Consider the following 19,891-nt stretch of genomic DNA (forward strand, 5'->3'; position numbering starts at 1 on the left):
CACCTCATCCTGAAAAAATTCGTAAAGGCGCCAGTCGCCTTGCAGTTTACGCTGGAAGGTGGAAGGCACAGGCGACCTTTTAGGCAGCTTCGCCTATATAGTGTTGTTGTTGGTGAGGTTTTGCATGCCATGTTTGTTTGCCCTTGTTTGCACTTTGCGATGTTTCTGGTCCCTCGCATTCTCTTCAAGCATTGTGTTTAACTGGTTGCTTGATTCACTGGGTCTTTGATTTTATGTGCTAAGCAGTAAAAATGCAACTGTTTTGAGAAGAAATGATAGACAGATACACCCTTTTTCTTTGTATTGCTGGTTCAATTTAACTCGCAGCAAGCATTTGGCCTTGAGAATAATCTGCTTGAAGAGATCATTGATACTTCTTTTAGGGCCACTGTAGTTGCTTTACTGGACAACAAAAAGTTAAAGAACTCTTTAGTTTGAATTTTGATTTCTGTGGACTATTACTTTGGTTCTGTCAACTTGCAGTGCATTAAAAGGGCTCTTTAATTCGATTATTACTGGATTTTAATTTTTAGTCTGTTTTTCTTGAGTGTTGCTGTAAAACATTAAATCTTAATTATCATAGCTTAATGATCTGTTGAATTTACAAGCTTGTTTCGTTATCAGGAAATGATTATCATGTGAACAAAACCAGGCCACAAATTATGGCATTCTTGTTCGAGCCTTAAAAAGGCACTGAAAGAGGGGGGGGGGGGCCTAATGAGGGTAAGAAAACCTGATGAAACTGGTACATATTGAATGCCTATCAGCCTCCTGCAAAAATTTTCAGTATAGCTAATGTAAAGCAGAGATATTGGCAATTAAAAACTGCCTCCATGTTTTACATCTCAGCTCGTACACCAGCCGCCACAGCTACAGACAGACGAGGGAATACAAAGGGGGAGGTGCTCCAGTCACCTTCGGGGCCGGGCAAGCATCCGTCCTTTTTCTCTGTACTGCTCGCGAACCAGTGATAGCACTCTGCATCATGACGCCATTCGCGCTAGCCAATGCAATGCGCGCAATCTCGGGCGAACGCCTGGTGACGTGGGTTGCGGTGCACGAGCGCGAATTTTCGAAAATGTCTTGCAAGTTGCCAGCTTGCTCTCGAGGACTTGTACGTGACAAGCACGCTCAGTGGCATTTCCACTACATAATGTACATAATTGATTCCCACTTTCTCAACCCCCCCTTTTGCGAACCTTTAGATTAAATTTGAGCTCTTTAATGTTTACCGTTACTCACATCTAGGCCACCTTCGATTCCAAATGGACGCCCTTAATTTAGAGGCCATAAAAGTAAATTGGCAAAAAAAACCTGCAAAATGCAAACAGCAGTTGAGAGAGTCGCACAGAAGAATTTTGACACTGACATTTGTTAGCGAATATTGTCTAGCATTTGCCCAGCCCTCTTCTAGCTGGGCCAGATTTAGGATCAGGCCCTGTATTGGTACAGCTACTTCATTTTATTGGCTTTGAAAGTTTTTGTAACGTTTCAGTTATTTCATCCTTCCTTTTCTGGTTGAGGTAATTCTGTCAGATGTCGTGTGAAAAACAAAGGTTCCTCTTAGCGTGATGACAATAATGAACCTGATTAGGAATAAACCATTGGGCGAAGCAGCATTCTACCATACTTACTCGAATGTAACGCGACCACGATTGTAACGCGAGGGTCAACTTTTCGGGTGTGAAAATGGGAAAAAAACTACGATTGTAACGCGAGGGTAGACTTCGGGCGTGGGACAGAAAAACCGAAAGAACCCGAATGTGACGCGAGGAACCGACATCGCACAGTTCTGAGGGTCAAAGACAACTTTATTGAAATGCAAGCCAAACAGGCATTCCTACACATCTTCATCCTCACGGCAGTTGTCGCCGTCACTGTCATCATCACAGCTTGACTCTTCTTTGTCACTAGCTGCCTCCCACAGCAGGTCGTCCTCGCTTCCGTCTAGAGCATTTGAAATTGAGCATTTCTTAAATGCGCGGTAGCCCAAATCATGAGGCAGCCCGTACCAGGCTGCTGAAACCCAGTTGGCAACGGTAGACGCGCTTGGGCATTTCAGCCTACCTGCAGGTGTTGTTGATCCGCTTTCAATCCACTTCCAGTATAATTGTCGCAAGCGATGCTTGAAGGGCTTGTTCATGCAAACGTCCAGAGGCTGGATAATGAAGGTCATGCCACTCTGTATAACAACGAGATGCGTTCGGTCACGCTGTAGCTTTTGTTTAACGCCGGGTGTCGGGCGACCTCGGAAAGAGTACAGAACCAATATTGCTTCCAGATGCAGCAATGCGCCTGGCCTTCGGTCCCACACGCTTTGAATCTAATCTTTGACAAGATTAAAGTCCATCCAACCTTTTTCGTGACAGCGCACGGTGACGTCTTTCGGGAGTTTCCTTCGCAATCGTCTTCCGGCGAAAAATGATGAATGGATGGAGCTTGTGGCCATCAGCCAAACATGCCAGCATAACGGTAATCCGATTTTTTTCGTTGCCTGTGCTTCTAAGGCGAACTTCATGCTCACCAGACTTGTGCACTGCTCTGGACATAGGCATGTCCAGATACACGGGGGTCTGGTCGGCATTGCCGATATGTCCAAGTGGCATGTTGGTAGAGCGACGAAGATCGATGACGTAGCGCTGGAACTCTCGAAGTTTTGATTCGAAGTCCCCGGGCAGCTTCTGGCAAATAGAACTCGTGCGTCGAAGGGAGAGCCCGGCCCTTCGCATAAACTTCTGCACCCAGCCTCGTGATGCCTTAAATTGGTTTGGGGTCAAACCCGTGTCCCGCGCAAGCTCCTGTGCTTTGCATTGAAACATTTCAATGCTTACTCCAAGTAGTCGGGAACGTTTCTCGCTCATGAACTCTGCAAGGGGGACGCTCCAACTCCAGGAATCGGCCTTTCTTGGGCCCCCGAAAGCCTTTTCGCAGGCTGTTGCAGTTAAACAATTCCTCGCGGTGTTTCCTCCATCCCCTGATCGTCGATTCGTTGACGTCCAGACGTCTTGCAGCCGCTGAATTTCCCACTTTCACAGCAAGCAGAATAGCGTTGCGCTTGAAGCCAGCTGTATACTGAGCGCGTGAGCACGCCATTCCGCTTGAAGACAACTCGACCGTTTGATGGGGATAGACCTAAGACTCGAAGCACGGAACGCACAACTGCACGCACTGGCACCAAACACGAGAAAGAACGAACAAAGCGCGCTGCTCCATGCCCTGCTGCCTGTTAGTCAAGTGGCCCCGTTTTTGCATCAGTTGCAAGGATTAACAGACAGATGGTGGTGGGATCGCTCGCTCCTTTGCTGGCATCTTGGCGGCGATTGCGAGCGCTCGGTGCCTCCGAGATGGCTATAAAATTTTGCGGTCACGGAGGCCACACAACCTCGCTACAGGTTGCGAGCATTCGTCAAGAGGTGACGCCCTCTCATCGCACCAGTGACTCTAGCTGGCGTCGACTCTTGACTTGTTCTTACTGGCGTCTTTTTTTTGCGTTTGCGATTAGGTTGCCGTTTTGTCCTAGTAGTTGTGACCTGTGGTTCACGTGCTGGTTGTCCGGCGAGTTGGAGTGCGTGATTTCGAATGACCAGTACGACCAACGCGCATGTTTGACACATGAAATGATTTTAATAGTGTGTGTTTGGTGCTCTTCATAGCGTTTTTAAACCTAGTATTCGATGGTAACGCGGGGGGTGACATTTCCTTTCTACTTTCGGCAAAAAAATTCGCGTTACATTCGAGTAAATAGATTGAGGTAATCTGTGCTAGGCCACATTATCTATGAAAACCCTGTCAGTGTTACACTACCTCCTAGAAGCTTTCCGTGCTATGCGATGCTGGCACTCAACTTGTCACTTGCTTGCCTAATGTCGATGTGAAAGGTACCCCTTTCTATTTTTAGTTCCACGTTGGAATCCTGACAATGTACGAATGGGCTGCTAACTACTTATGCATCAGAGAAAATGTTCTAGACTCACTGATCACTTGTGCACTGCCACAGTATGACATTGGTTCTGTGGGAACTGCTAATAGCAAAGTACTTATCACATTGTCTAGTTCCAAGATGTATGGGTGAATAGTCTTGTGGATGCATGATGAGCAGCCGCTGGAGAATCTAGAATAGCACATTCATTGAGCCTCATCTTTTATTAGTAATTACTGTAGTATATAATCCTGCATTCAATTCGCATGCAAAAGTAGACCCATTAAGGACATTGTTCTTTTTTGTTAACAGTAAAACGTTTGCGGGACTCATTAGTATGTTGATGCCTGTCAGATGGAAAAATACACTGAATGCAGAAAATATTGAACTTAAATTTAAAGTTTTTCCACATCTTGATCCAAATTTGTTATGTTTACAATAAAAAAGATCCCATGGTCACCATTTTCAAGTTGCAGTGTAACATAGCATGTGGAATATGTGCTAAAAAATTGGTTAGTACTGCTTTCAGCTGTGTAATTAGTGAGCAGCAGTGGTACCTATATTTTTATTTGTGGCTGTTTTTAGCTTACGAAGGCTGTTTTCAGTGGGATGAGTTTTAGGGTTTCGCATGCATTACTTATTCAAACAGGCTTACAGTAGATTTCTCTAGGTAAAGTGATGCCATTACAGGAAACTGGAATTACATTCTTTCAGAGGCTTAGTGGAGCAGATACATATAATATAGATGACATGCGACTCTAGCTGAATATTCTTGTTCGAAATAAAAAGTATGATACACAGGTTATAACATAAAACTACATGTTTGCGAGAAGCAAATTTTATTTACTGATTTCTGCTCATTGTTTATCAGCATTTGCTGAAATTTATTGTCATGTTTACAAAGATGTGCCAATAATTGGGAAACTACAAATAGCTGGTCAAATGTGTTTTATTCGGTTTACTTAACGAAAAAGTGTAGTGCACATTCGAATGGAATAAGGCTTTCAAGTTTTCGAGGTAGACTTAATTTTCCGTAATTTTGAATAGAGCATGCTGTAGTTTTTTTTCCTTTTCTTTTGCTTTCTCAGAAAACAGTCCATTTTGTGAGTCGCTAGCAACACTGTGCTCTTCAATTTGGTTTGTACAGCTTCCACGCCTTTACAGATTTGCCCAAATTTCGTGCCTACTTTTGTGGTTAATGCAAATACACTTAATGTGTTTTGCTGCTGTCTTCTCTGTTATTAGAAGGTTTGACCGCATAGCTGAGAATTCATGATGTGCACATTCATGTTTTGCACACTTTGCAATTAACTGTCTGATTACAGCTGCTCTGGAGCGGAGGGTGCCTGGTGCAGATGTGGCCCGCACCAACTCCCATATTCCAAGCTTTTTATGTGGCACCAGGGACAGGGATGGTGGCCGGAAGGCCAGGATGAACTTGACGCGGGCACTCCATCCTGACCACTGATAGAGCTTTTGTGAAATAATGCAATAAAACATGCAACAAAACTACTTTTGAATTTGATATATCATACTTCAGCTTTGCACTGCCATGCCAGAGTCTTACTCTGGCCATGTTAATGCAGAGAAGCTTAAGACATTGGTGTATCTGCATAAGATGTTGCTGTGAATACATCGGATTTTCTATAATTTGACTTGTTTATGCATGAATATTGTGTGTGCAGCCAGTATTTTGTAGAGCGGAAATGAGCTGCCCACTTGACCCAAACTGGGCTTCCTCAGGGCAGCCCAGTTTGGTAGCCCTTATAAAGGCCGGTCTGGGCCAAATTGGACAGCCCACTTGTGCCCACACTGGGCTTCATCTGGACAACCAAGGAGGGCTGGGCATTTTGGGCCGAACTTGGCTGTCTGAGGGCATGAGAGTGGGCTGCCCACTCGGGCCTAACAAGGGCCCCACCAGGGCATTGAAAATGGGCTGCCCACTCGGGCCCAACAAGATCCCCTCCAGGGCATTGAAAGTGGGCTGCCCACTCAGGCCCAACAAGGGCCCCTCCAGGCATTGAAAGTGGGCTGCTCACTCGGGCCCAACAAGGGCCCCTCCAGGGCATTGAGAGTGGGCTGCCCACTCGGGCCCAACAAGGGCCCCACCATGGCATTGAAAGTGGGCTGCCCACTCGGGCCCAACAAGATCCCCTCCAGGGCATTGAAAGTGGGCTGCCCACTCGGGCCCAACAAGGGCCCCTCCAGGGCATTGAAAGTGGGCTGCTCACTCGGGCCCAACAGGGGCCCCACCAGGGCATTGAGAGTGGGCTGCCCACTCGGGCCCAACAAGGGCCCCACCATGGCATTGAAAGTGGGCTGCCCACTCGGGCTCAACAAGATCCCCTCCAGGGCATTGAAAGTGGGCTGCCCACTCAGGCCCAACAAGGGCCCCTCCAGGGCATTGAAAGTGGGCTGCTCACTCGGGCCCAACAAGGGCCCCTCCAGGGCATTGAAAGTGGGCTGCTCACTCGGGCCCAACAAGGGCCCCACCAGGGCATTGAGAGTGGGCTGCCCACTCGGGCCCAACAAGATCCCCTCCAGGGCATTGAAAATGGGCTGCCCACTCGGGCCCAACAAGGGCCCCACCATGGCATTGAAAGTGGGCTGCCCACTCGGGCCCAACAAGATCCCCTCCAGGGCATTGAAAGTGGGCTGCCCACTCGGGCCCAACAAGGGCCCCACCAGGGCATTGAGAGTGGGCTGCCTCGAGGACACCTGACCTCGACGCTGAGCTCGAGGACACCTTTGACGTAAGCTCTCAACGCGTGGCTACAACACCAGTCCACTAGGCGAGCCGCCGCCTGCGAGGCCTACAACCGAGTTCGGCCAACTGACAGCGCCGGTAAGGGCCATGGCATCCACCGCGGCTAGCCAGACAAGTCAGCACTCCGGGAGTGCCCCGCCATTTGTCCTTCACGCACCTCGATCGCCGCCACCGTTCCACGGGGACAGGTTCGAGGACGTCGAAGACTGGTTGGCCAGCTTTGACCGAGTGGCGGGTTTCAATCAGTGGGACGGCGAGCGCAAGCTACGCAACGTCTACTTTGCGCTGCAGGACTCGGCCAAAATGTGGTTTGAGAACCACGAAGCTTCCTTTACCACCTGGGAGGCTTTTCGTCGAGAGCTGCTAGCAACATTTACCAGCAGCGAAAGGAAAGAGAAAGCGGAAATCGCCCTGCGCTCGAGATCACAGCAGCCGAACGAGGGCGTCGCGATGTTCATTGAGGACATGACCTGACTGTTCAATCGGGCCGACCCTGCTATGCCCGAAGCCCAGAAGGTACGCCACTTAATGCGTGGCGTAAAAGAGCAGCTGTTTGCCGGACTGATCCGTGGCCCGCCACGAACAGTGTCCGACTTCACCAAGGAGGCAATGAGTATCGAGCGCTCTTTACAGGAACGGGGCGCCCACTACGGACGTCAGGCTACTGTAGCAGCCGCTTCCCATTCCCAGTACACGCCTACGTCGCTGCCCGCCGAGGACCTTCGGGAGCTTGTAAGAAGCCTGGTGCGCGAGGAACTGGCAAAACTTCGCTTTGAAGCTCCACAGGTCAGCGTCGCTGCCGTTACGGACGTGGTCCGCGAAGAAATCCGACGAGTTGCGCAGCCACCCCCCGCTCCACACACGGCGCCCTCCGTTATGACGTACAGCGAGGCGCTACGAAGTCCCGGGCCAGCGATGCGAGCCTTTTCCCCCATCGCTCCTGTGCAATACCTGCAGGAGCCAATCGCAACAGCACCTTCCGTGCCGCAGGAGTTCAGACCCCCCGTGAGCAAAGCGCACGTTTGGCATACGCCAAACAATCGGCCGCTCTGTTACCACTGCTGAGAGCCTGGCCACATCCTCCGCCACTGCCCCTACCGCAGGATGGGTTTAAGGGGGTTTTCACCTGACGCACCTCGACCACTCTACGGTGAAAGACCACGGGATATATAACAGTACTTGCTGAAAACGTGCAATCTTCGACCTCGCAGCGACGCCAGTCCCGATCGCCATCCCCAAGGCGGTTCTCTTCGCCCGGCCGCCCGTCATCCTCTGGCCTGTTCAGAGGTACGTCCCCACGTCGGGAAAACTGAAAACGGCGTCCTCCGGGGGTAGGGCTGCCGCTACTAGACCGAGTCAAGAGCCTCCACCCGACGATTCGCCGCGACGCTCCGACCGACGACGACCTGACCCGACGACCTCGACGACGCGCTGCGAGCGACTGGCCTCCGCCGAAATTCCGGTATCCGTCGACAACCACGACGTTACCGCACTCGTGGATACCGGCGCCGATTTTTCGGTAATGAGCAGACGGTTAGCCACGGTCTTGAGGAAGGTTCTGACCCCTTGGTCTGGGCCGCAGATCCGGACAGCTAGTGGCCACGTGGTAACTCCGATCGGTGTCTGCACTTCGCGAATCCAGATCCGCGGTGTTACTTTCCCTGGCTGCTTTGCTGTGTTAGCCGAGTGCTCCAAAGACCTCATACTCGGTCTGGATTTCCTTCAAGAGTACGGTGCCGTTATCAACCTCCAGGAGCTAATCGTGTCGTTTTCCACCCAAGGTCCTGTCGACGACGATACCGAGCCACGCAGGGCTAAGTTATGCCTCTGTGACGACCACGTTTTGATCCCATCAAGATCCAGCATGTTTGTTACTGTAGAGTGCGATAACAGCACCAAAATTCGTGGCATTGCTGAAACCAACATGTCGCTGCTCCTTGGTCAGCAAGTCTGTGTTGCTCGAGGAATTGTTGAACTGGACAAGGGCCGAACCGAACTCTTGGTGACCAATTTTGGTTGTGAACCTCAGTGTTTGCCTGGCAGAACAGCTATTGCGTATTTCGAGGAGCTATTGCGTACTTCGGCATCAGTGGAGGAACCGACCACTCCCATAAACACTGACGTGAACCCAAACCTCCCAACTAACCAGAAACGCTGCTTGGAAAGCGTTATCCAGTCTTTCTGCGACTGCTTTGCCTCGACCTCCAAGGTTAGGCAGACACCGCTCACAAAGCACCGAATTATAGTTGACGCCAACCAACGGCCGTTATGTCAGCCGCCCTACCTCATCTCTTCGAAGGAGCGCGATGCCATTCGCCGCCAAGTTCGAGAAATGCTCAAGGACGACGTGATACAGCCGTCGACGAGCCCGTGGGCGTCGCCTGTTGTTCTAGTGGCAAAGAAAGATGGAACCCTACGGTTTTTTGTTGATTACAGACGTTTAAGCAAAGTCACTAAAAAGGATGTTTATCCTCTCCCGCGTATTGATGACTCCCTGGACCGGCTGCGCCACGCCAAGTACTTCTCATCGCTAGATTTACGAAGCGGCTATTGGCAAATCGAGGTGGACGAACGCGACCGGGAAAAAACCGCCTTTATTACACCGGACGGTCTGTACGAATTCCGGGTGCTCCCTTTCGGCCTGTGCTCGGCTCCTGCAACCTTCCAGAGGATGATGGACATCGTTCTTGCCGATCTCAAATGGCAGTCCTGTCTCGTGTACTTGGATGACGTTGTCATCTTTTCTGATACGTTTGAAGAGCACCTGAGACGCCTGCGCGCTGTGTTTGAAGCAATTCGGTCGGCCGGTCTTTCCCTGAAGCCCGAAAAGTGTCACTTCGCTTTCGAAGAGTTGAAGTTTCTGGGCCACATCGTGAGCGCTAAAGGGGTTAGCCCAGACCCCGATAAGACTGCTGCCATGGCTGCTTTTCCTGTGCCCACCGATAAGCGCAGTGTGCGCCGCTTTCTGGATCTCTGCGCCTATTATCGGCGTTTTGTTCAGAACTTCTCCCAGATCGCTGAGGCCCTCACGCGACTCACGAGATTCTGAACCATTCTTCTGGGGCCTGCAGCAACAGCAAGCCTTTGAAGACCTCCGCACTCGTCTCCAAAGTACTCCCATCCTTGGACACTTCGACGAGTCAGCCGACACTGAACTACACACAGACGCCAGCAACATCGGCCTCAGTGCGGTCCTTGTGCAGGGGCAGGATGGTCTCGAACGCGTAATCGCATACGCGAGCCGCACATTGTCACGATCTGAGGCGAACTATTCCACCACCGAAAAAGAATGCCTGGCCATTGTGTGGGCAGTAACAAAATTTCGCCCGTACCTATATGGCCGCCCTTTCAGGGTCGTCAGCGACCACCACTCGCTGTGTTGGCTGGCGAACCTCAAAGATCCCGCGGGACGGCTTGCACGCTGGAGCCTTCGACTTCAGGAATTCGATGTCACCATCGTCTATAAGTCTGGTAAGAAGCATAGTGATGCCGACTGTTTGTCTCGTGCTCCTATCGAGAACAACCGAGCTGGCCCCGACGACGATTCTGTTTTTCTTGGTGCCATCTCCACGTCCATCCTCATTCAACACCAAAGGGACGACAGCGAACTACGGCCCCTCATTGAGTATCTAGAAGGAAGCGCTCAGTCTCCCCCGCGAATCTTTTCGCGCGGGCTGTCGTCGTTCTGTTTACGTGACGGCGTCCTTTATAAGAAAAACTACAGTCCAACAGAAGCTGTCTATCTACTCGTCGTGCCTACGGCTCTTCGCGACGAAGTCCTGCAGGCGAGCCATGATGACCCATCTTCTGGTCACCTGGGTTTTTGTCGAACTTTGGCACGAATACGCCAAAAATACTACTGGCCAAGGGTTGCTGCAGTTGTGAAACGTTACGTAAGAACTTGCCGCGAGTGCCAGCGTCGCAAGACACCGCCGACTAAGCCAGCCGGCCTACTCCAGCCTATTGATCCGCCTCAGGTTCCCTTCCACCAAGTTGGCATGGACATACTCGTCCCATTTCCGGAGTCCTCGCTGGGCAACCGCTACATTGTGGTCGCCACCGACTACCTAAGCCGATACTGTGAGACTAAAGCTCTTCCCCGTGGTACTGCTGACGAAATTGCGAACTTTTTCATTCAAAACATTGTGCTTCGTCACGGTGCACCCACCATCGTTTTAAGTGACAGGGGAACAGCGTTCACCTCAGCCCTTACGCAGGAGGTTATGCGCCTAAGCGGCACCAGTCACCGCCAAACAACCGCTTACCACCCTCAAACGAACGGCCTCCCCGAACGGCTCAACAAGACGATCGCGACATTATTTCTATGTATGTCGACGCGGACCACCGGAACTGGGACGCCATACTCCCTTACGTCACCTTTGCTTATAATACTGCGGTCCAGGAAACGACACGCTTCACTCCATTTCGTTTAGTACATGGTCGCGAAACCACAACCATGCTGGATGCAGTGCTGCTTCCAGCTAACGCTACCCCCTCTGTTATAGGTGCTGCCCAATTTGTTCGTTACGCTGAGGCCGCCCGCCAACTCGCTCGACAGCGCATCCGGCACCAGCAAGTTCACGACGCTCAGCGATACAACCTCCGCCACCGAAATGTGCGTTACCTGCCCGGCGAACAAGTCTGGGTGTGGAGCCCAATCCGCATGAGGGGACGCTCTGGGAAGCTTCTACGCAGATACTTTGGCCCCTACGAGGTGCTCCGCCAGCTCAGTCAAGTTACCTACGAAGTTCTCCCCCAAGGAACAGTTCGCTCTTCTAGACGGCCGACCTCCGAAGTTGTCCACGTCGCTTGGATGAAGCCGTACCACGCCCGCTAGCCCCTCGCGCGTGTCTACACCACACGCCAGACACGTGCGACTACTCTTGTGGTCCTGCCTGCAATTGCTACCACACCGAGTCGGTGTCTTCAAGAGAGGGGGAGCAATGCTACGCTACTAACTACTCTAGTGGCGCCATACAGCGGCTAAACTGCATTTCCTGGCAGTTGGCAAGCCTTGAGCCATCTCGGGGCTAGATGCTTCGTCTTCTTCATCTCTCGTGCGGCCTGCTGCCTTGCGCGTTCCAACGTCTTGCGCGTCTAATTAAAGCAAGTAAACCAGCCCTGCTTACGCCAACCGTTTCTCAGTGACAATATGATGTAAGTTTGCGTAATATTTCATCATTTTAGACTTGTACTGCACTATAATAGGTCATTCTTTACATTCACAGATCCTTGGGAGTCCTGATTCCGCTCCTGGTGCAGAGGGGTAGCGATTAACCTACGCGCCACGGCCCTGAGTTGGCAGGTGCTGCCATCGGTGGGGCTTGTGAGACCCATGTCTTTCTGGAGGCATCTCTCGTGACTAATCATTAATTGAACTGCCATGGTGAGCAGTTTTCTCACAACCCAGTGGGCAGCCTGCGATCACGTCACAACGTCGCGTGACCAAGGTGGCCCACGTGCCGGAAGCAGGCTTCGGACAGACAGACAATCGCTTTTCGTCGGAGTGGAAGCGCTAGGGCACTAAAATGGCAACCACAGGAATCGGTCACTCCAGACTTGGGGAGTTAGTGATTACCATTATTCAGCCCAAATGCTGCATTTTAGCGACCCGTTTGATTTTCAAGTGGCCTGAATAATGTTTTATTTTAAGCGAAAGCATAACAGCCTCACTGCAGCGGAAAGCCGGCATCTCACAGGTGAAAGACACTAAAGAAATTAAAAACTTCATAGCTGGGAGAGCGGGATCTGAACCCGCGGCGGCGCTAAAAAATCATTTTCGCTGACCACTCTTTCAGACCACTACGTCATCGCCACCGCTTTTTTAAGCATATTATAAGCATAGTATTTATTACATTGAAACTATATTATATTTATATCAACAAAATTTTTTACAGAGCTTTTAGGAAACGCCACGAAACAGATCGCAAAAAGACAAGAGCAGCAGAGCACTAGACGCGAGGGAAGGCTCAGCACGTCAGCAAGAGGGATCGCCACTCCCGTTTAAAATCGGTAAGTTCATGCATTTACCTCAGATGAACAATCAGTTGGAAGAAATCTCAACGTCCTGCCTGTACGAACAGCCGAGCTCTCGAGCTGTGATTGCAATGTCGTCGCCTGCCAGTCTTCCATGCAGTAGTGGTCTCAATCATATTCCATCCGCGCGTGTCGAAGCGTCATCAGATGAGCAAGCGGCAAACCGCACGAAATGACGGGAGATTACAAGCAGTGCAGTTCTGAAGACCCAGTGCTATCGCAATGTCGTCGGGTAATGGTAATTAAGCGACCTGCAAACTCTCCTTGTTCTGAGTGTATTCTGTGCTTAGCCCTTATTGCAATTGTCATGGTAAACGCTACTGACCTGTTTTCTAAATATTGTTGGCGTACATAAGTTTTTGTACACAGACACAACAACGCTCTGACTTATTTTAGCAGTGCACATAGATAATAATGAAATGTTATAAGTGCAGGTCACATGTATATGCATGCAGTGCGTGCCAGAAGTAAAGGCGGAGTTTGGGGCTCAACTCGTAAATGTCTGGGTTTTTTTTATCACGTATCACCTCAAACAACACACACAGATGTACACGGAAACACACAACAATATAAGCATCTAGCCTCGTGCCTTGAGGGCTTGTCTTATATGTTTATTACTCAGCAATATCGCCAGAAGTTGCCGACTACAAAAAATAACTCGAGTTTTGAAATGACTGTTAGTGACGGGGATGACGAGGGAGGGCCGGATAACTTTTCAAAATGAGGGCGAGGGTGAGGGAGGGCCATGGATTCAAAATTGAGGGTGAGGGAGGAAAAGTGAAAATGAGGCATTTGCCCACCTGTAGGTATTAACCCTGAGAAATCTGCGACGTGGCATACAATACTCAAAACATTATGTGCATACTCAGCGTTTAAGAAAGGTTAGTCACTCTTTGGGAGGCATCATTCTTTGCAGAATAATAATAATAATAATAATAATAATAATAATAATAATAATAATAATAATAATAATAATAATAATATTAATAATTGGTTTTCGAGGAAAGGAGATGGCACAGTATCTGTCTCACATATCGGCGGACACATGAACAGCGCCCTAAGGGAAGGGATAAAGGAAGAAGTGAAAGAAGAAAGGAAGAAAGAGGTGCCGTAGCGGAGGTATAATTTCAACCACCTGGGGATCTTTGACGTGTACTGACGTTGCACAGCACACGGGCGTCTTAGTGTTTTGCTTCCATAAAAACGCAGCCACCGCGGTCGGGTTTGAACCCGGGAACTCCGGATCAATATCCGAGCGCCCTAACCACTGAGCCACCGCGGCGGGTATTGCGGAATCCAGTCTCTTCTGCTCTCTCTCTCTCTCTCTCTATCTCTCTCTTGCAGAATCCAGCCTTGCAGGTTTTTTTGCCGTTTCTAAGGTAGACATGAACTTCTGAAAGACGTTCGCCGAGATCTAGAAAGCACGTAGATGACTGCGATTTTACTATTTACCGCGCTCTCGCATGCACGCTGTATTCTGCTCTGGGCTTTGATCCAGGCTTTTCCCGAGCGCGTGGCGTGTATAACGCTGCGCCCTGTGACGTATTTTCACCGTGAATTGAGCGGCCTATTCCAACCAGCTAAGCGGTGACACGTGCGGCTCGTGGACAGTCGGCATGTGACGCAGCACGTGCCGAAGCAGAGATCCCGCGTCATCTCCCACCGACTTGTGTCTCCTCACACAAACTTTCGTAGCCTCGCAAGTTAACAAGATCAGCGCCGCCTTTTCAGATCGGCAAGTGTCCGAAGGAGCTACGTACAACAAGGCGTTTTTTAGCCATAACGATAGTGCGGGGCGTTTTTTATGTTAAGGGTAGTTCGTGTTTATTTCGTTCTCTCTTCGCGTTTAAAACGCGATCTCGAAAAGTGCAAGTTTCAAATATTCAACCTTCCGCTTTTTAGCTCAGCTGAAGTCGCTCTCACGTAGAATATTCGCCTGACACAGGAGGAAGTAAAGAATCCTGCAGGGCTAAATGGTGCACTTTTCTCAGAGCGTTGCCATCTGATTATAGTTAGCGAACAGTGTTGGTGAACGGGGAATAACAAGCTTTCCTGTATACACACACATGCGTTTTACTAAGTGCCGTTGCCATAAATATACTATTCGGGATCTATTAAATGTCCTAAAGTATAGAAGCATCGTACTATCATAATAATGCAATGCAAGACTTCGTGTTCATGGAGCAGCTGGCCATTGAATAGCACTTTTTTCTTTTTTCTCAACGAAACACTACAGTGAATAGTAAGGTAGAACTAATCAAGAGGACAACTTGCATGTCTCTTAAAGAGATGGGATCGGCAGAACCTCTCCTTCGTGTTCTTTCTTTATGTGTGAAGCATATATTGACCAGGGGAACAGAGGTAAAGTTTTTTTGTGCTTTTCACTTTGTTTTTAATGCCTTCAACTATGCTTCATAATTCGCATGTTGTGCTTTTTTAATGTGTCCTCGTGCAATTGGTTAATCATTGGTACAAATTACAGCTATGCGCATATAACGTCACTCGAAAATCCTAAAAACTTTTTGCCCCGTTAGTACATAACGTTTCGTGCTAAAAAAAGATAAAATTTGGTACTTTTCACAACACAGGGATACCATGTATTGCACGCACGCACGCACCCCCACACACGCACACGCACACAAACAACACACGCGCGTACACGCACGCACACACACACACACTCGCGCACGCCCACACCATATGTCCAGCATTTTTTTATTTTGAACAATGGAATATTGTGAACTACTGTTAAGGAGATATTGAAGGTAATAGTCCATTCTCCCGAAGCGTAGCCAAATCTTTCTTTTAAGGTTTTTACATTGCTCGCTTCGAACAGTTAAGACTGACATAGAAAACCAATGAGGAACGTATTGACGATAGCAAAACCGTTAATAGCAAAAAAATGCATGACTGCTCACAGAGGACCTGCGGATATATTGATCGTTATATTGAAACCATAATATATGAAGAATTGTGCTCATCAACTCTTTCCCGTTGTAAAAATGTTTTTTGTCCATAATTGTTTGGGTATGAGCCAGACACGTACGACGTCAATGTTTCCACAGCAAATGATGTTCCCGGAAAAAAAAAACCAGAAATATCGTTCTGAAATACGTACCGAAATACATACCGTTGAATGCAAGCAGAATTTTCTATTACTTAAAACCAATATCTTGAATACCATAGGCCTTGTAGATGTGAAGGAAACCAAGCCATCAAAACGAAGGATGCATAGGGAATGCTTTTATTTTTCCTTATTTTCATTTCTTGTGTCGATCAACGGGATACTACTTCTTCAATCATTTTTTGCCTGAAAGATTACTGACATGAAGTAGAAGAAAATAAAACCACATGGCGCTGCCTGGGATCCAAAATCGTGTGGTTTCGTGGGGTAGTCGGTTCGGATCCCACCGGTAGGATGTGGTGGTATTTTCTTCTGCTTACTGATCATTCATCTTTCAGCAAGAAATGACTGCAGAAGTCATTCCTCGTTTATCAACACAGAACATAAAAATAAGAGAAAAATTATTTACATATGCTGCTTTCGTTACAATGTCTGGTAGTTTGTTTCATATGTATGTCATAACGAGCCCCTCGATTTCATACCCTTATCTGCTCAATAGGTCTGGCGGAGCAAATTCTTGAAACTGTGGCTTTCGTATTTATTACTACTGCAAAATTTCAACTATATTTACGTGTGCATGTTTTCATAGATCAAATACTGCCCATGAAATGCTGCCGAGAGCTAAAACACGAGGAAAGCGCAAATACCGTGACATTGCTCCAAGTAACATATTTAGTATTGAATGTATTGAAGCTCAAGCAAGTTCAGAGTGACAGACTGTGTTATAATGTTAATCTTGCGTATTGCGTGTTTTCAAATAAGATGTCACCGAGATGAGTGGAAGTGCTAGCCTGCGCATTCGATGGAGAAGTTATTCCCCAGCCTAACTGCAAAATCGCAGCCACGAGGTCATTTTGACGAGAGTAATGACGTCTCTGACGACTTACTATAACGCTTTGTCTTCCAAAACATTATTGTCAGTCCTAAATTCATCTCTAAAAAATTTCTTTACGTAACAAAAATAAAAAATTTGCGGAATTTAACACACCTATTTGCCTCAACTCGGAAATTATGATTTATTTTTTGTTCATACTTCTATTTCTTGTTCTAATGACCGAGGAACCTTTAGCAAAGCATGTTCGTGGAGAAAAAAATTGTACTTCAGTAATGACAGGCGTCGATAACTGTTCTTTGACTTGTCAGAACTTTGCGCCATGTAAATCCAGGTGTCAGAAGCAGGGCAATATGAACTGAAAACGTCACATTTATCGAAATAAATTAGCACTTTTAATCCATTTTTCTCAAATGTTCCTCAATGAGCGAAAAGTTTTATGGCAGCAAGAATGGCGTTTGTTTTGTTATTTTATAGGTTCGTATCACTGACTACTGAAGATAGGTCCCCTGGATCTTCTGAAGGAGAAACTTTTTTTGGCAGTTCTTGTTGCTTCCTGGAAAAGGAACAGAAAGAACAGTATTAATCACCGAGAAGAAAAAATATCTCATATCTAACTCGCCAGAAGCGCTATCTCAAGACTCACTAGAAATTTATTCCATATCGCATAACCCTTACATATCGCTCATATGTGCCGTCGGTAGGTGACGAAGGAACGGCTGTACAGATTTCCGGTGAATGGAGTCCGTAAGGAAAGTAATGATGTATTCCTTAATTTGCAATAAGCCTGGGGAAGATATTGCTGTCACACGAAAATGCGAATATTTATGTACAAAACTTACGGGACGTAAATGGGAACAGGGAGCAGCGAATGCACATATGGAGCTGTAATTCATTTTCATTCTGTGCTTCTGAGATCATCGACTTAATCGTCGCATCAATGACATCTCTTGCTCTGCTTTTTTACAAAGTACCGCTGTTGCTGTTATTTTCAGCATTATAAGCAATCTCCCCTACTATATGCATACAGAAGGCTTTGTGAGTGCTACCAACCACCCAAAGCACACGTAACCTAAACGTTGAGCGCCTTTGTGACCAAGCCGATGACATCAGTTAACGCCACCAATGCGACTTACACAAACAGAGCTTCTTCTCGTTCAGCCAAGGAATCCGCCTCCCTGCTGTCCGTACTGGTTGTACGCGCCGCCAGCACCACGGTTGAAGCCGGTGTTGAAGCCTCCGCCTCCAGATCCGTAGCGGTTGGAAGAACTCTGGTCAAAGCCCTGGTTGGTGCGGTAGCCGTCGCGGTTCCTGAAGCCCTGCACGTTGTTGTAACGGTTTCCGCGGTCGAAGCCACCGCTGCCCTGGTTGAAGCCAGATGCACCACGGTTGAAGCCATATTGGTTGCCTCCGGCCGCCTGATTAAAGCCACCACCGAAACCGATGCGGCCCTCGACGTCATCCTTCTTATCTTCGGCGGCTGGCTTGTCCTCAGCGTAGGCCAGAGCAGCCACGGCCACAAGGGCGGCGAGAACGAACTACGCAGGTCAAAGAAGGGAAAGGCACAAAACAGTAAGCACCAAGCGGAATGTTCTGCTTACATTTTAGACTGAAATGAATCCCCCATGGAAAATTGACCGGAACGTTACAATTTTGTTCTTGCTGCAACTATAAGCGGTCAAAACAAGGCATCTAGATCTGTTTCAGCACCGTGACTGTAGGAAGGTACATGTTGAGGCAATAAGGGTGCTCACCGGCAATTTATGCTATCTCTCAAGTGAGAGGCTAGCTAAGCGGCAAAATATTCTCAGCGAGGCCCTTGAGGACTACCAGCAGCCAAGGTTCACAAAAAAGGCTGAAATTTCTACGCTAAACACATGCACGGAAAGTTTGAGTCTAAACTTTCCGACCAATCTTCTACGACAGTACCTAGTCAATATAGCTTCAACAGTATTCAGAGTGCAGACTGCCGACGCAGAGGACAGTGTGCGGTTCCATTTCATCATTTGCGTCAGCTGTCATTTCACTTGCGGATTTGTTTACCCCTATAGACTCAAAAACTAAAAGATCCCTCTCCTTACCCTTAGCGACTGAAAGAACGCGATATAAAAGAGAAAAAAAACTGAAAAGTTTATCTCCTCGCAATATAACTTATGGCTGGCAAGCAGTGCCCATTCCGATGCTTTTTTGTTTTGTATGCAATTATAGAAGGCATATATTGCACAGACCTTCTGAAGTCTCCGCACTTTCAGTGAGCAGATTGTACTTATGCTGTTAGTTGCAAGATTGTTGACTGAAAGCTCTTTGGGCCGCATTGGTGGCTCATTGATTAGGGTGGTCGGCTGCGTACCCGAAATACGCAGGTTCGATCCCGGCCACGGCAGCCACATTTCGATGGAGGCGAAATGCTAGAGTCCCAAGTATTTAGTGATATCAGTGCACGGAGAAAAACTCCGGGTGGTCTAAAATATCAGGAGGCCTCCAATACAGCGTCTCTCATGGTTTGAGTACCTTTGGCACGTTAAACCCCATTAAACCAAACCAAAACCCCTTGAAGCATACTTCATATCGCCCCCTTTCAGTAGTTGACATTGAATACAGTGTTTTCTTACGACCACAGTATACGCGTAGAAAGCTTGCGAACGGCATCAGAATACTTGCGATTGGCTTAGCTTCGTTGCTGTATCATTTGTGCTGAACACAGAAGTTATTTAAATGAAACCGCTTGAATGAAACTCACCAGCTTGCGTGCCATCTTGTAGGGAGCAGCGTGCGACTGGCTGTCTTGGAAGGCTGTGACCAAGATTGACTCTTGAGGAGAGTCAGGGCCAACTTTTATAGTACCGAAAACGTTGCCCCATTGGCTGGGGCTTTCCTGCTTTCAACCGGCAGTGGTTTTTGTTTTCTCTTATTCCCTCTCACACAGGAACCACCCTCGCCCTCGCATCCTGCCTATCGGCTCGCTGCAGCGCTTGTTGGGGCGCTGTCCGCTGAGGATAGCAGACAATCCGCTGGCGTCGACCGGACGACACATACACCGGAATAGGAGCGCACCTTGTGGGAGCTCGAAGTCCGACAGTGGCGCGCGGCGCAGAAAGCCATAGAAAAGAAATAAAAAAGATATCGCGCATCCCCTCCGCCGACAAACAAGGGAACAGGTGACGATCGAGACTTGGGATGAGAGAGGGAGGCTGGAGAGAGAGGGAGAGCCGA

At 48.4% G+C, this 19,891-nt stretch overlaps 1 protein-coding gene across 1 annotated transcript; it reads right to left on the reverse strand.

Annotated features, from left to right (window-relative positions):
• Positions 1-17,050: 17,050 nt before the first annotated feature.
• Positions 17,051-19,573, reverse strand: LOC144115715 (uncharacterized). The gene is made up of 3 exons (XM_077650193.1): positions 19,419-19,573; positions 17,815-18,216; positions 17,051-17,234 (listed from the first exon to the last, which is right to left on the reverse strand). Exons 1-2 carry the CDS (start codon positions 19,431-19,433, stop codon positions 17,836-17,838), a joined length of 396 nt encoding a protein of 131 aa, XP_077506319.1. The 5' UTR covers positions 19,434-19,573; the 3' UTR covers positions 17,051-17,234; positions 17,815-17,835.
• Positions 19,574-19,891: the final 318 nt, after the last annotated feature.

Source organism: Amblyomma americanum, chromosome 1 (genome assembly GCF_052857255.1).
Source record: "Amblyomma americanum isolate KBUSLIRL-KWMA chromosome 1, ASM5285725v1, whole genome shotgun sequence".
Lineage (NCBI taxonomy): Eukaryota > Metazoa > Arthropoda > Arachnida > Ixodida > Ixodidae > Amblyomma > Amblyomma americanum.